General features: G+C 30.2%; 1 protein-coding gene across 1 annotated transcript in view; it reads left to right on the plus strand.

Annotated features, from left to right (window-relative positions):
- The window catches only part of GRIK2 (glutamate ionotropic receptor kainate type subunit 2), a 485,925-nt gene extending 471,804 nt beyond the window's left edge, over positions 1–14,121 (plus strand). The window contains exon 17 of the mRNA XM_016220206.2: positions 12,275–14,121. Within this exon, the coding sequence (XP_016075692.1) occupies positions 12,275–12,439 (165 nt within the window). The 3' untranslated portion in view covers positions 12,440–14,121. The remainder of the gene's footprint in view (positions 1–12,274) is intronic.
- The last annotated feature ends 589 nt before the right edge of the window (positions 14,122–14,710 follow it).

The raw sequence follows: 14,710 nt of genomic DNA on the forward strand, positions 1-14,710 counted from the left end.
ATTATGTATTTCTAGTGCTACAATTTCTTTAGTTCTATATATATAATGAAGAATATATTTTTTAAATCTCTCTTTTAGATGGTACATGACACTTTTTGGACGTAAATTTTTAGTTCTGGATATGAAATAATGCTTTAACATTTTTAAATCTTCGAACACTTTAATTTAGACTTTTTGTATATAAACATCTCTTTTGTTTTTAATCTTAAAAAACACACATTTGTGGCTTAGCTTGTATATACCCCATATCAGAGTGAGGTTATATTTTCTTTAACATTTGAAAGGTATGTGAGCTTTTTTTGGTAAATATAAGGAACAAAAACATGATATTTTAAAATATCATACATGAATATAGGGCAAATATATAATGCTAATACTTATTCTTTGAAGCACTTGTACCTTTAAAACTATTTTTGAAAAACAAAAAATATTTCTTATTTTGCTTTGTCTTCTAATAATTTATGTCAAAATTACCCTTCCTGAAATCAAAGTTTTGGGTACAGCAGTTCTACATTTTCACTTGACTATAGTACTTAACTCTTAGAAATAATGTTTTTATAAATGAGTATTTTGATGAGCAGCCAGTTCAAATTTTGAAAAATTCAAACAATCATAAGTTATTCTCTCACAATATTCAGGATGGCTATATATGCTGACTTGGCTAAATCAAATATTTGTTGCTCTGGTGTGACTGACGATAAGGTCTCAATACTCATTGTATATTATGATTTTTTGTCATTTCAAAATGAGTTTTAAAATCAACTCCAAAAAACTAATCAAAGACAAAAATATTAACTTGTCAATTTTCATTTATTATAATTTGACAATAGGTATGATATTTGGTTAGTTAATGCTTAAAATAAGTTCAAAAGAATAGAAGAAATTTGGTTTTTCTAGTTGGAACCTCAAATCATCCATATGTAATTATTTTATTTCATTTATAGCTCAGTATTAAAATAAAACAATTGAATTAATCTTTTGACAATATGTGGTATTCTATTGTCCTTGTCTCTTTGTGTCCTATGCATATGATTTACCTCGGCCATGTCATTATACACAATTATTTTATAAACATTCTGCTTAAAAACAGAAAAAAGAATATAGAGATTTAATTCTGAAAAATAACTTTTTTTCATTATTATTAGAAATAACTAACTTAGTTGAATTTTTAACATATCCACAGCTCTCTTGAATTTCTATGCACCTGTATGGCCTTTTAAAAAACGTAGTAAAAGGAATGTATTTTTTTTGACTGAAACAAATAAAACATTACATTGAAAAGAGACAACTGTTTTGGAATTACATGAGCATTATGTATCACATTCCCCAATGGCTTCACACATGGTCTCCTCACGGCTTCCGTACTGAAAGTCAAATTCCCTAGCTTAGCAGGTGACACACTTTGGATCTGTCTCTGTCCAACATTGTACTTTTACCTTTAGCGTCTCCCCAGTTGGCACTTTCTTCTCTAGCCACACTAGATTACTTTCAATTTTCCAAGGTCATCTAGCTTTTTTAAAATCTCTTCCACTTGACTTGAGCAAACCTTGTGCATTTTTCTACCTGGCAAACTCCTACTAGTCTTTTAAGATTAAGCATTCAAGTATAGAGATCAACTTGCCCAGAAAGCTTTACTTAGTCAAAACATATAATAGGTTTCGGCACAGAGCACAGCTTTTTCCACAAGGGAGTGTTATGTTTTCATTTCCTATTCCAATAAAAAACATATGACTTCTATATGTCCCCTTTTTTACTTAGCTGATTTCAGGTGCTATCATCGTTCCAAAATCATTTTCTCTCCCTTGGAGAAAGTTGGGAAGGTATTTTGCACATTTCAAACCACATCCATCAATAAGCCTAGATACCTTTTCTCTGTGAAGCCTATGAATATCTCCATTCTACCTTAGCACATTATTATATTCATATTTGTTGGTTTCTGTGTGTGAGCAGCTCTCTCTCAATTAGGTTCTTAGTTCCTACAGGACAATGACCTAATGTTTTTGGTTTGTATCCACAAGGCATCAAGCCATGCCTGTTGGCATAAGATCGATCTATCTATATCTATCTATCTATCTATCTATCTATCTATCTATCTATCTATCTATCTATCTATCTATCTATCATCTATCATCTATCTATCTATCATCTATCTATCTCTATCTATCTATCTATCATCATCTATCATCTATATCTATCTATATCTATCTATATCTATCTATATCTGTCTATCATCTATCACCTATCTATCATCTCTGTCGTCTATCTATCACCTATCTATCATCTATCACCTATCATCTATCTATCTATATCTATCATCTATCTATCTATCATCTATCTATCTATCTATCTATCTATCTATCTATCTATCTATCTATCTATCATCTATCTATCTATCATCTATCTATCTATCTATCTATCTATCTATCTATCTATCTATCTATCTATCTATATCATCTATCTATCATCTATCTATCATCTATCATCTATCTATCTATCTATCTATCTATCTATCTATCTATCTATCTATCATCTAATCTATCATCTATCTATCATCTGTCTAGCTATATCTATCATCATCTATCTATCCTTCCATCCATCATTCCATCATCTATCTAATCTTTCTTTCTATTGATTTGAATTAACAATGAAGTTGATTCCACTGACTTATTTTTTTAAAGTCTACTATAAAGAGTAAAAATGAACTGTTTTTAAATAATTCAAAATAATTAAGTTTAGCCAATAAATAATTGTGGGTTTATTAGAATGACACATTTACTTATTGTGATAAATTAGGCTTTTAGACTCAATTTTCTTCATTTTTCTTGAGGGGGAAAAATTATTCAGTTGGACTATGTAACTTAACACCTTATTTAATTTATCAGAATTAGCCAGAAAATATTCCTAGATTTTATCGTACCATATGCATGTTGACATATAGAAATTCACAATTTATTTACACTTATAATTGTGCCTTTAATCTAAATTTTTAATTTTAAAAATGTGTTAAATATTTGTGGAATTAGTCATTTACTCTAATAATTATTTATTGAGAACCAAACATGCAATGAATTATGTTTTGCATATTGAAAGTAGGCAAGGATATATTACTCATTCTATCCCCAAAGTGTTTTGCTATTTTCCCTTCTCTTTCCCCATTTTCTTTCTCTTTTCTTCAGTCTATAGTATCTTAGTACTTTTCAAAATAACAAATAAAATTTCCAATTTTTATCTAAATAGCCTGACAGATATAATATACACACAGTCTAGTTAAATATGATTATGGATAAAATTTATGAATAATATTTTTCTTTGTTATGCTTTACCTTGAATAATGATGGTATTAAATTAATAATAATTGCTATTAGTATTTAAAGGTTAATATAAAGTGTTGTTTATAGAACATATGCACATATTTTATAAAATATTAATGGAACAAAAGGTCTTGATGACTATAATTTCTTTTTTCTATTTACAAGTTGTTTGATAATTAAGAGTAGTATATGAATGCATCTGTTTAAAATGAGGGTAGGTTAAAACTGAATATAGAAGAAAATGCTGAACCATGTAGACCTTAAAAAATTGGAAAACTATAAATTGCATTCCTTTTAGATAATCACAAGATGATGTATTCCAATGTTTATAGTATTTAATGGTTTTGATTTTGATGTAGATATTAATGCCTCAGTGATACTTTGATTTTCATTTATTCACACTTTTAAAACGAATGTGTATTTACTTTTCTAATTTTTCAAAAATGTAGCTTGGCCATTTGGAAAGACACTCAATAACTCCTCTTTTTCTGAAGTCTCTGAAAAAGTAACCACTTAACGTGCATTTTTTATTGATTGTCTTTTTCCCTTACCTTTTTGCTGATTTTAAAAACATTACTACTTAAGGTTCATTCAGTAAGAAATCTAAGAAACTGCTGTGCATCTGAAGCAATGATCAGTCCATTTCAAGTTTTATGCATTTGTTTGAAAGGTCTTATTACCCCACTCTAACTGAAAAAAGCTTCCCGATGTACAAACTTTTGTTTTCTCTGGTATTATTTATGCTAATGTATTGGTTTTATAAGCATGAATTATAAGTGATTGTAATAATTTTAATTTTTACAAAACTTTTATGGAATGATTATGGCTTATTAATTTATGTTTAAGATAATTTTATTTCTTAGGTATTTGAATATGTCCTTTTATAAAAGGTATACATAATTCTGCCTTCTTTTGATTTCCAACAAGAATAGTAATATAACATACATAGTTTGACTTTTCATTTTTGTCTGATTTGTATACAAAAATAACTTTTCCATGTAATGGAAAATAGACTTGCCTCTACGGATTGTTTTCATTGAATACATTGAACACAAATCTCTGAGTTTCTTAACATGAACAAAAACTTAACGAAATATTTATTTTCTTATTACTTAAGTTTAAACAAAGTATAGTGAGTATGTCTGAGAAATGAAAATATAAATTATTGTGCAGATGTTGAATTTGTAACTTATGTGTCCTGTATTGGACACAAATTTATTCTAACTTTCCTCTAAAATGATTTATGTACATTTTAAGAACTACTTAATATTTGTCTGTTTTTTTCGGTACATAGTCCATTTTAGTCAATATAGTTATTTGTATTATAGAATACTGGTAAAACTAAGTTTTCTCTAAATAATGATATTTTTCCAGTCACTGAAAGTTCAAAAACATTTTTGAGGGCACATAGAATGTTCGTCAGCCTATAATTGATTAACAAATGTAAAAGGCAGCTGTAACTCATAACAGGACAAAGAAGGAAACAATGCAATTTGGGGATGTTAAGAAGAAATTAGAATGGTTTAGTTTAAACCTGGATCCTGGGTGAAAGAAAATGTATTCACAAGGAAAACATTTTTCAAAGCTGGCTGAATTTGTATTTCATGGAACCAAAAGAATGAAAACAAATTGTTCACAGATCCTTATACACAAATTGCTTTCAGAAAGTTGAAAAATTAGTTCTAACAGAAGTAATGCTTTTTAAAAGAAGCCATGTATTGAATAAAATATAGGAATGCAAACACTGCTATAAATCATTGTAAAGAATTATAAAGTCCCAAATAAATTTTCAATAGTGTAAAATTTACCTATAAAGCATGTTGCTATTCAGAAGTTAAAAGATGTAAATAAACTTTGGACAAATAGTCCATTTTGTATTTTTTCATGTAACCGCCTTTCTCTGCAAGCAGATCATCTCTCAGTTTCCATTAATGACCCATATAAGGGATAACTGGATGGCTTTTTAAAATGTTTTTACATGTAAATATAAAATCCTACTTTAAAATGAGATGTCAATCTTTGTTTTATTCACTAAACTACTTCCATGTCAGCTAAAGGATTTTTAAGTCATTTCTTTATAATAACCCATACTCTTTTCATGCCTATCAATGATGCTTTAAAATTAATATTGTAGCTTGACAGACAATAATTTTACTTCCTTATTTTTCTAAACAACTTTAGAGCTTTTAAAGTCTAATCTCTCTTGAGTATGAAGTGATCTTGAGAGCTATGTAACTATTATCCATATTGCGCAGTGAGGATAAGTGTCTCAAGGGTCAAGTGTTTTTCCCAAGGTCAAAGACGCCTAGTCTAACACCATTTATACTATATCATATTGCACAGAATTGAGAGCGAATATTTAACTATTTTTCTGGAGTGACTTTGTTCCTGAAGTTGCATTGTTAAAATGTGTGGAGTGGGAGTTTGAGTTAGATAAAAAGATTGTGGGCTTAGATTTTAAGGGCTGTTTAGTTATTTCACTTTCTTATTCTTAAGCATGAATTTTGAAATATAAAAGACTTGGAATCATTCCTCAACTTTGTTTAACCTTGGATAAAATTGCTTAATTTCTCTCTATGTTTTTTAAAATAAGTAAGTAAATCAGTGGGCTACAACTGTATCATAAATAAAATGTCTTAATAATTAGGATAGGTAATATACATGGAGATTTTTGCATGTGTCTGACATAATACACAGCTATTGTTATTATTATTATTATTATTATTATTATTATTATTATTATAAAGATGATACATTTAGCTGTTGGACCTTCAGAAAAAGAGGTTTCCTGTAATTAAGCATTATTTATTTGGATGTTATGTATATTTTTGAAAAACTGTATCATTATGACTACCGGCAAGAATGTGATGATTAACATTGCTTTTTCTCAAAATGCATTTCATAACTGTATTGACTAAAGTGTTGAAACCTGTCAGAACTTATTTATTGATTTTTCCAGCTTAAGTAGGGGACCTGTAAACATGTATAATGATGCCTCATTTTTCTCTGTCTCCTTGTATTTGCAAAATGCAATATAAAGATATTTGGTAAATGTTTCTGTAAGAGTCGAGCTTTCTGAGAATATTTTAATATTTAGTTATGTTTAGCAACATAAAATAATCCAGGCAAAAGCTTAGACACTTTATCATTTTATCCACTGAGGGGGGAAAAATACATATTTCTTTTTGCCCCATAATTTTTTTCTCTGATTTATTATTTAGCATTCAAAAAATTAATATTTATTAAGAACAGAGTTCAGGTCAAAAGCGCAGCTAAAATTCAAATCACTGTTAATGAGGCAGGCTAATATAATAAAGCATTCATAGAAAGGAAATCAAGAGAACAGCTCTCCTCTTTTAGCTTTGATATCAGTTATGTGCATAGCCTTAGACAGGTAACTTGACTTCTTAAGTTTTAGTTTCTCTAACTGTAAAGTTACAGTGATTAAGCAATAGGATCATTAAAGAACCTACATGTAAAGCCTCATCTGACTGATGCACAGCTTATCTAAATAATATAAGATTTTCAGAAAGATGGCTGCTATAAAACTGAGATCAAAGTTGCTATATGTATTTTGACATGAGTGTCTTAACTAGTCATTTTTCATCTCTCATTGCTTCACTGTTGCATTTATACAGCCCTAGGTCAATTCATACTTCTCATGTATACCATTAGCTATTCGATATCTTTAAAAGATTGCCAATTAAAAAGTATAAGTCAAAGGGAAGGGTCACATTAAATTACATTTATTTTCCTCACTTGATACACCAATGCTATATAAAATATCATATATTATATTATATATAATATATACTTTTCATTTTATTTTTATTATTGTTTAGTTTATCTAATGTGAGATGATTTTATGCAGGGATCACAGTGACTTTGATTTGTCATTACTACATTCTATATGAAATTGTTTGAAAAGTTTCTTACAGCATCAGAAATTAATTGGAAAAGTGTCTGAGAATGGATTAGTTACCTATAGTCTGTTAACAAATAATTTAAACAGTAAGCACAAAACCAGTTTGGTTGATACATGCTAATCTATATTAAAACCCTGAGCTACAAAGTCTGGTAGAAACAGCTTGAAGATGTTTCGATTGGGCTTCATGTAGGAAGTGTATGCAAAAATGGTTAAAATTATTCTGAATGAATATTAAAATATCATGGAGTTAATTTAAACTATCAAAGAATAGGATAGCATGACATAAAATAGAGTTTCCTCCTTAAAAAGTATAAATACAGACTTGATAGTAGTTTCTAATACTTTGTCATTATTTCTAATTTGGGTGATAAATGAGTGCATATATTTAACATGAAAGTAATGAGCTTAAAATTTAAATAATCCAACTGATTACTTTCCATCAGTGGCTGTTTTTTAAAAAGGCATGTCTAACTATAAAGGTTTTAACTTAAAAATGTAGTTAAATAAGTCAGTGTTCAATGTGGGGCATATTTACAACTAAATTTCTAATATTAAAAAAAAAAATTATGTGTTTTTCCAAGTGCTGTCACATCTGTTTTCATATAAACATATCTATAAATTAGATAGCTGAGCTATTAAGAGTAAATTATTCTCTAACACCAATAATGGTATTATTTAGAACATTTATCTGCAGACTATGTGTTGTCTTATTATATCCAAAATAAAAATATGTAGCTTTTAAAAGAAGCAATGCAAATATAGTCAAATTAATACTTTTAAGGCTTCCAGACCCTCATTGTTTTAAGAATGAGAGATATGTAAATAGAGGTTGCCTCATTAATTACAGTGAATTTTATAATGACTTTTACTAATTTAAATGCAATTACATGCTAACAGCTCAAAGATGTAAATTTTCATTTTCAGGAATCTTCTATTTGGTTAGTGCCACCCTACCATCCAGACACTGTTTAGTAAATTTTGAAACTTACTAAAAGTGGTTTTTAATAATGGTTAGTATCCTTGTGCCTTTCTTTTTTCTTTTTGTAGTCTGTGATATTAATGTGGAGAAACATTTTTGTTGTTGTTTTCACCCTGAGAAAGCTTCCTTATTTAATGCCACGATTTGTGCATCTCAGTCCCTGAGAAGTGATTTGAAAAGCAAAGTATTTTTCTTTCCCTTTCTCTCTCTGCGTCACCCCCCTCCTGTCCCTCCCCCCCCCATGCTTTCTCTTCCCTCTCTCTTACTTCCTCTCCTCTGTCTCCTCCTGCTCTTCCTTCTTACATATTATAACCCAGGAAACTTCTGTTAAGTGCCCTTGGGTTTTTCAAAGCTTATCTCATAGTTCAATAAAAAGACATTTTAAAATTCCAATCATGATATGAAGTAGGAAAGACAAATTGTCTCTAGCAAATGCCAGACATAGACATTTTTTTGGAAACATACAGCACAGGGAAACAACTACATTTCACAATCACCTCTACAATCTCAATTTTAGATTCTTATATAAATCAAGGTATGGAATTTTTATTATAAAGCTTTGAAAAAGGAAACAGTATATGCTTTGCCCTAGTGCCACAAGTGGTTAGGACTTTATGATATTATTAAATGATTTTAATTTGCTATATTGATTCCAAACTCTTGCTCAAATTTAAAGGTTTGCATAGTTTTTGTGAAGGATTATAAATATTCTATCAGTGAGAAGAACACCTATTGTGTCACAGTGACTTTATTAGTAACCTAAGATAAAACTATTTTCACATGTAGTTACATTAATAGATCAAAAGAGAGCTGGAAAAATTCAGCTAATTCACAGAAAAAATTAATAAAACTGGTAAATTGACATATAATCAAGCATATTGATTGATTAACTAAAGGGTGCCTGATTAAAATTTTTACGTTCTGATGGCTTTGTAAATAAATAAAGCCTAAAAATGGTAATGGTGAAGCTGCAAATTTACAATTTTCAGAGCTGCTAAATTTGTAACTATAATTTATCTAAGATAATTTTAAGTTATAAAAGATGAAATTTTCTTTCATCTTTTAAATTATAAAAGATGAAAATTTTTAACTTTAAAGCAGTTTTTTTACCTACATTTTATATAGCTTAACATTATAAATTTTATATTACATAAAATTTCTTTAAAACAATTTATATGTTTTTATTTGTGATCTGACATTTCATATAGTGTACTAATACATTTTACTTCTTAATTTACAAGAAATAGATATGTGTAATTTCATGGTTGAATGGGTATGTACATTTATAAGATGTTTTTCCTAAGAAAATCAATTTAGACCACTCTCTTTGTATGGGCAAAAATTAATTAATACATCTATTCTATAATTTTTTGAAATTAATATCAAATTGGCTAAAAACTAAGTTTTCCAAGAAGAAGGTGTTATAAATTATGTAACATTTGGGACATTTATTACTTTTTAATGAAAGCGTATTTCAAACAATTCCAAGTTATTCATATCCTATAACATTTTTAAGTGTCAATGGCATCAAGTTCTGACCTTGCTATATTATCTAATCAATTCTTCTGTTAAATGTTTCAACAGAGAGCCAAGACTAAGTTACCTCAAGACTATGTATTCCTCCCCCTTTTGGAGTCAGATTTTTCCATTTCTACAGTGTTGTCATCATCACCATCTTCATCATCATTGTCATCATGTTCTTAATAAGTACATCTAATAGTAGGTATTAAGCAACAAGAAACACTGTGTCCATATACTGGCCGGCAGGTGTCATGAATCTTTTAATAGAAATATAAGTCATGGGTTTTAGAACTGCGTAACTTAACACAATAAAAAATGCATGGCAGTAACTCAGTGGGGAATTCACCTGTAGCATTTAATCATCATTCATTACAAGTACTAATAAATTAATAATTTTACTAATTGAATGTTATTAAACGAATACCGAAGTTTTACCTGATTAACTTATATACAATGCATTTCACTAAGCTTCTGAAAATGCATTTTTAAACAATATAATTAGAAACATTGTTAAATAAGAATTAAAATATTAGGGTCATATGTAGCTATTGTTAATTCAGTCAACATTTAAAAAACATGTGTGTGCAATCTGTACCACAAGAATCTTAATCTCTTCTCTTTACCATTCATTGAGAGGGATACATGGAAGACCTAGAGGCCAAATGAGAAAATATTATAAATGAGTTAAAAATACAAAAGGGACTAAACTAAATTGAGTGAAAAGAATGAGCTTAGGCCATTGGGAAATGATTCCCAAATAAGTTAAAATGTGAGCCATGTCCTGCGGTAAGGAATAAAGTTGGATTGACATGAAGGATGGAAGAACATGGCAAGGTACCCGGGCAAGGAAAAACAAAGAAGAAAAACTTTGGAGGTCCAAGAAGAGAAGGTTGCATGTAGAGAAAAAAGAAATGGGGGAAGAGGCAGAAAGGGGGACAACTAAATCGGAGAAGCCATGATGGGAAAATAGGAGCTCTGGGTTTCACCTGTTCCTCAAACAAGAAAATGCTATTAGTAGCTGATATTTAAATAATAGTTTATTCTGGTAAGATTATTCTGGTAATTGTGAGCCTTTGGAGAAGGAATAGGCTAGACATAGAGTTAGGAAGACCACTAAGGAAACTATTCAGGAACCCATAAAGGAAAAATGAGGATTTAACTGGGAATGGACAAGACGGTACTAGGGCAGGGTCAAAAGTTACAGAATTGGTTATCACAGTATCTTGCTGGAGTCTCGGTTGTGAGCTGCAGAAAGTGAGTTTCCTCCTCTCTGAATTAGTTTTCTTTGTCATATAGATGCCTAGTTTAATTGAAATATTAGTTTGTTACAAAAGATTATGGATGCAAAATATTTTTAAACCTAAGAAACATGTGATATTAAATATTTTTTATTTCATATTAACTTGGAATTAGCCTTACTTGATAAACAGCAAAGCAGCAACACTTAAGGCAAAAAACAAGTCCTCATATGCATATTTGATTAGGTTTATTTCATTATGTTTTCATTTCACTTTTTGGAATTGTGTTAATTTTTCATACTTTTTCACATTTTTGGTTGTTTTGTGCATTTTTAGTTCTTGCACAGAAAGACCCTAAATCTCAGCCCATCTGAACTTCAACTACAATATACAACTGGTTTATGAATCTGATTTCTGTGTAACTAACACACGTGTATCTAAATTAGCTGGGGAGGGAGACTAACAAAATGTTATTGCCCATATACGACTTTGTAATAGGAATTCTGAGGAGTTTGTAATAATGAGCCCCATATACACTGATTTTCTAGCAAATCTATTGTCAATGAAATGAGAATTTAAAATATATATATTTATAGGGTCATTTTTCTTTAAGCAATAAATTATATATCAACTCTCAGTTATCAAGCTGATGATGACAAAAAAGTTAATATATTTTCATGGATTTTTAATGTGCTACAACTTGTTATTTCATATATTTGTTTGTAATCATCATCAATAGCTTTATAGGCCTAATCACAAAAGGTATAATGAATAGCAGAAGTTACTTTCCATATTTTTATGTCTGTGTGAGTACAATTTTTGTTCTGTTTTGAGATGCACAATGAAGAATCTATGTTTAAAGAAAATTTTCATATTTCATGTTGTGATCTAAAATGTAGTACCTTCTATTTTTTATTAATATCAAGAATGGATTTCTGATTATTGATTTGTGTATATGTGTTTGTATTTAAATTTTAAGGTAGATATATATGTTATAATGCTAATTAATTTTACATCTGAAAATCTTTATGTCAGCAATATATGCATTACTAGTTGGCAGTTCATTTCATTATCAGGTGAAGATTTTCTTTAAACTAGTCCACTTTGATAAAATATTTTCATTATCCTGTGTTGTCTATTAAAAGTGTAACAATTTGTTATAACCTTTAAATTGAAATTTTTCAAACCGTCCAGGCTGGTTATGTTGATGAGTCTGTTGAGAATTAATTTAGTATTGTTTCTGGACAGTTACAGTTTATCTGTATAGTAATATTTCATTTTCTGTGTTATTCTGTAGAGGTCCTTCTGTAGCGCCATGGTAGAGGAACTGAGGATGTCCCTGAAGTGCCAGCGTCGGTTAAAACACAAGCCACAGGCCCCAGTTATTGTGAAAACAGAAGAAGTTATCAACATGCACACATTTAACGACAGAAGGTTGCCAGGTAAAGAAACCATGGCATAAAGCTGGGAGGCCAAACACCCAAGCACAAACTGTCGTCTTTTTTTCCAAACAATTTAGCGAGAATGTTTCCTGTGGAAATATGCAACCTGTGCAAAATAAAATGAGTTACCTCATGCCGCTGTGTCTATGAACTAGAGACTCTGTGATCTAAGCAGTTGCAATGATCAGACTTGATTTACAAGCATCACGGATCAACCAAGTTACACGGGGTTATACTGTTTATCATGGGTTCCTCCCTTCTTCTGAGTGAATGTTACATGTGCATTTTGTGGCTGGTTTCAAATGCAGTCCAGTAAGAAATTGCAGGTTCCTTTTGAAGTCCAACTATTGCCAGGAGACGGAATATCAATGCCCCAAGGGTAACCAGTAAAAAGTAAGAATAAAAATACTTGGAATCAGCAAAAACTGTAGTGTTACAAGAAACAGTACGGTCTTCTGAACATCCAGATAATAGAGGTGGTAATGTTACTAGCCCCCAGCAACTCAGTACAATGATCATCTGAATAGACAATATGTGTTTATAGGATATGAAAAAATGTAACACAAAACAAATATGAATTTCATGGCAAGTGGAATATAAAGCATATCTTCATCAGTGTTTTCTTTCTTTCTTTTTTGACAGTCTGTGTCACTGATTAAGATAGAAATGTCAATTACCAAGGCAATAATGTTTTTCTTAAATTCACCTGCAGGAGATCTAACATGTAACTCTACCAGATCCCTACCTATCTACCTATCCCCCAACCCCAAACCCCTTCCTCCAACCCCACGCCAAGAATAAAAAGCAACAGTTGGTTCAGAGATTCTGAAATGAAAAGGATAATATCTCACAATCTTGTTTTATGTTGTAAAAGAGGGCTGGGTATTGATAGTTATGTGGAACATTGAAGCTTCAATTTTAAGATTCAGATATGTTAATCCAAACCCTAGTTCCTGCTGTAAATGAACTTGATGGAGCCTGGGCAGATCTCGGTGAAAGGAAAAAGGGGACTGGTCATCTGTAGAAAAGTACATGCGGAGAACTTTGAAGTGGACTGCATTTATCAATACAGTCACAGTGTTAAATGAACAAAATTCTTGAGCAGTTTTTTTTTTCACAAAAAAAATGTTCAGGTTTATTTGTGGAAATGCAAGATTTCTATGAAAATAGTTTTTGTATGGAAATTTTTGTAATACTTTTTATCAACAAAATAAGAACATGTGTTCCTGTCAGGGGTGTGATGTCAAGCATGAATGGTAGTGCGTGTGCACCACCAACGTTTGGTGAAAACTATTTTTATCAAGAAAAAAAGGAATCATAGAAGAGAAATATTTTCAAGTTAGATAATATAAGAGTTAGGTGCACTACCACCTCTGCTTACCATGCCACACCCCGGGTTTCCACGAGGCTGATAACATACTGTAATGAACAATTGTGTGTAAAATGGTAAAAGACACAGACTTCTTGACAACATTGTGATAACAGTTGAGTGCACACAGTTTGCTGTTTGAATCCAATGCACAAAATTGAAAAAAAAAAATCATTAAAATTATGTCCATTTTACTTTCAGCTTTGACTTTCATTTTTCTTTTTTATGTATAAATGAATGCACAATAAGCTCATTGCATCAAGAGAAGTACACTTCCTGAATCTTTCTAGGTCATTTAGGATGGTCACGTCCCAACCAATTGGAGAAAAGAAGAAAAGAACTTGGATGATGAACCACTCAGACGTAGGATGTGATCTTTAGATGTAGGGAAGCTTAAATGAGAAAAATAGCAGTTCTAGAAGCAACAGTCATCATCTTACCTCTTCTATGAATAGATATTGACTTTTATAGGATTGAGTGAGACTGTATAGTGATTACTGATATTATATTTGAAGTTGAACTGATGTCCTATTTAAGACCTCCTTGTGCATTGATAAAGCAATGTAATTCAGCAAAGGAGAGGAAGTGATAGGCTCAATTTCAACAATTAGTAACAATGTTTGTGGTTTAGTTGTTATCATCTTAACAAACTTCTTATATTTAAATCACAAATTATAACATATAGTTTACTAAGGTACCCATTTTAAATAGAACACATGACCAAAAAAAAGTTCTGTGATGTATTTCTTTAAACTCACAAAAGTTGCAAAATGAAATTGCTAATATCTAATTAAATTAGAAATTAAATGTCTAAGTGTTTTCAAAATTTCTAGTGTCTGGAAAATTTTAAATTAAAATTTATATTTTGATAATAATTATGCCTCAAAATTTAGTTTTAGAGAATAACACAATTCATTGCTAA

The sequence above is a fragment of the Miniopterus natalensis genome, chromosome 5, assembly GCF_054644295.1.
Source record: "Miniopterus natalensis isolate mMinNat1 chromosome 5, mMinNat1.hap1, whole genome shotgun sequence".
Taxonomy (NCBI): domain Eukaryota; kingdom Metazoa; phylum Chordata; class Mammalia; order Chiroptera; family Miniopteridae; genus Miniopterus; species Miniopterus natalensis.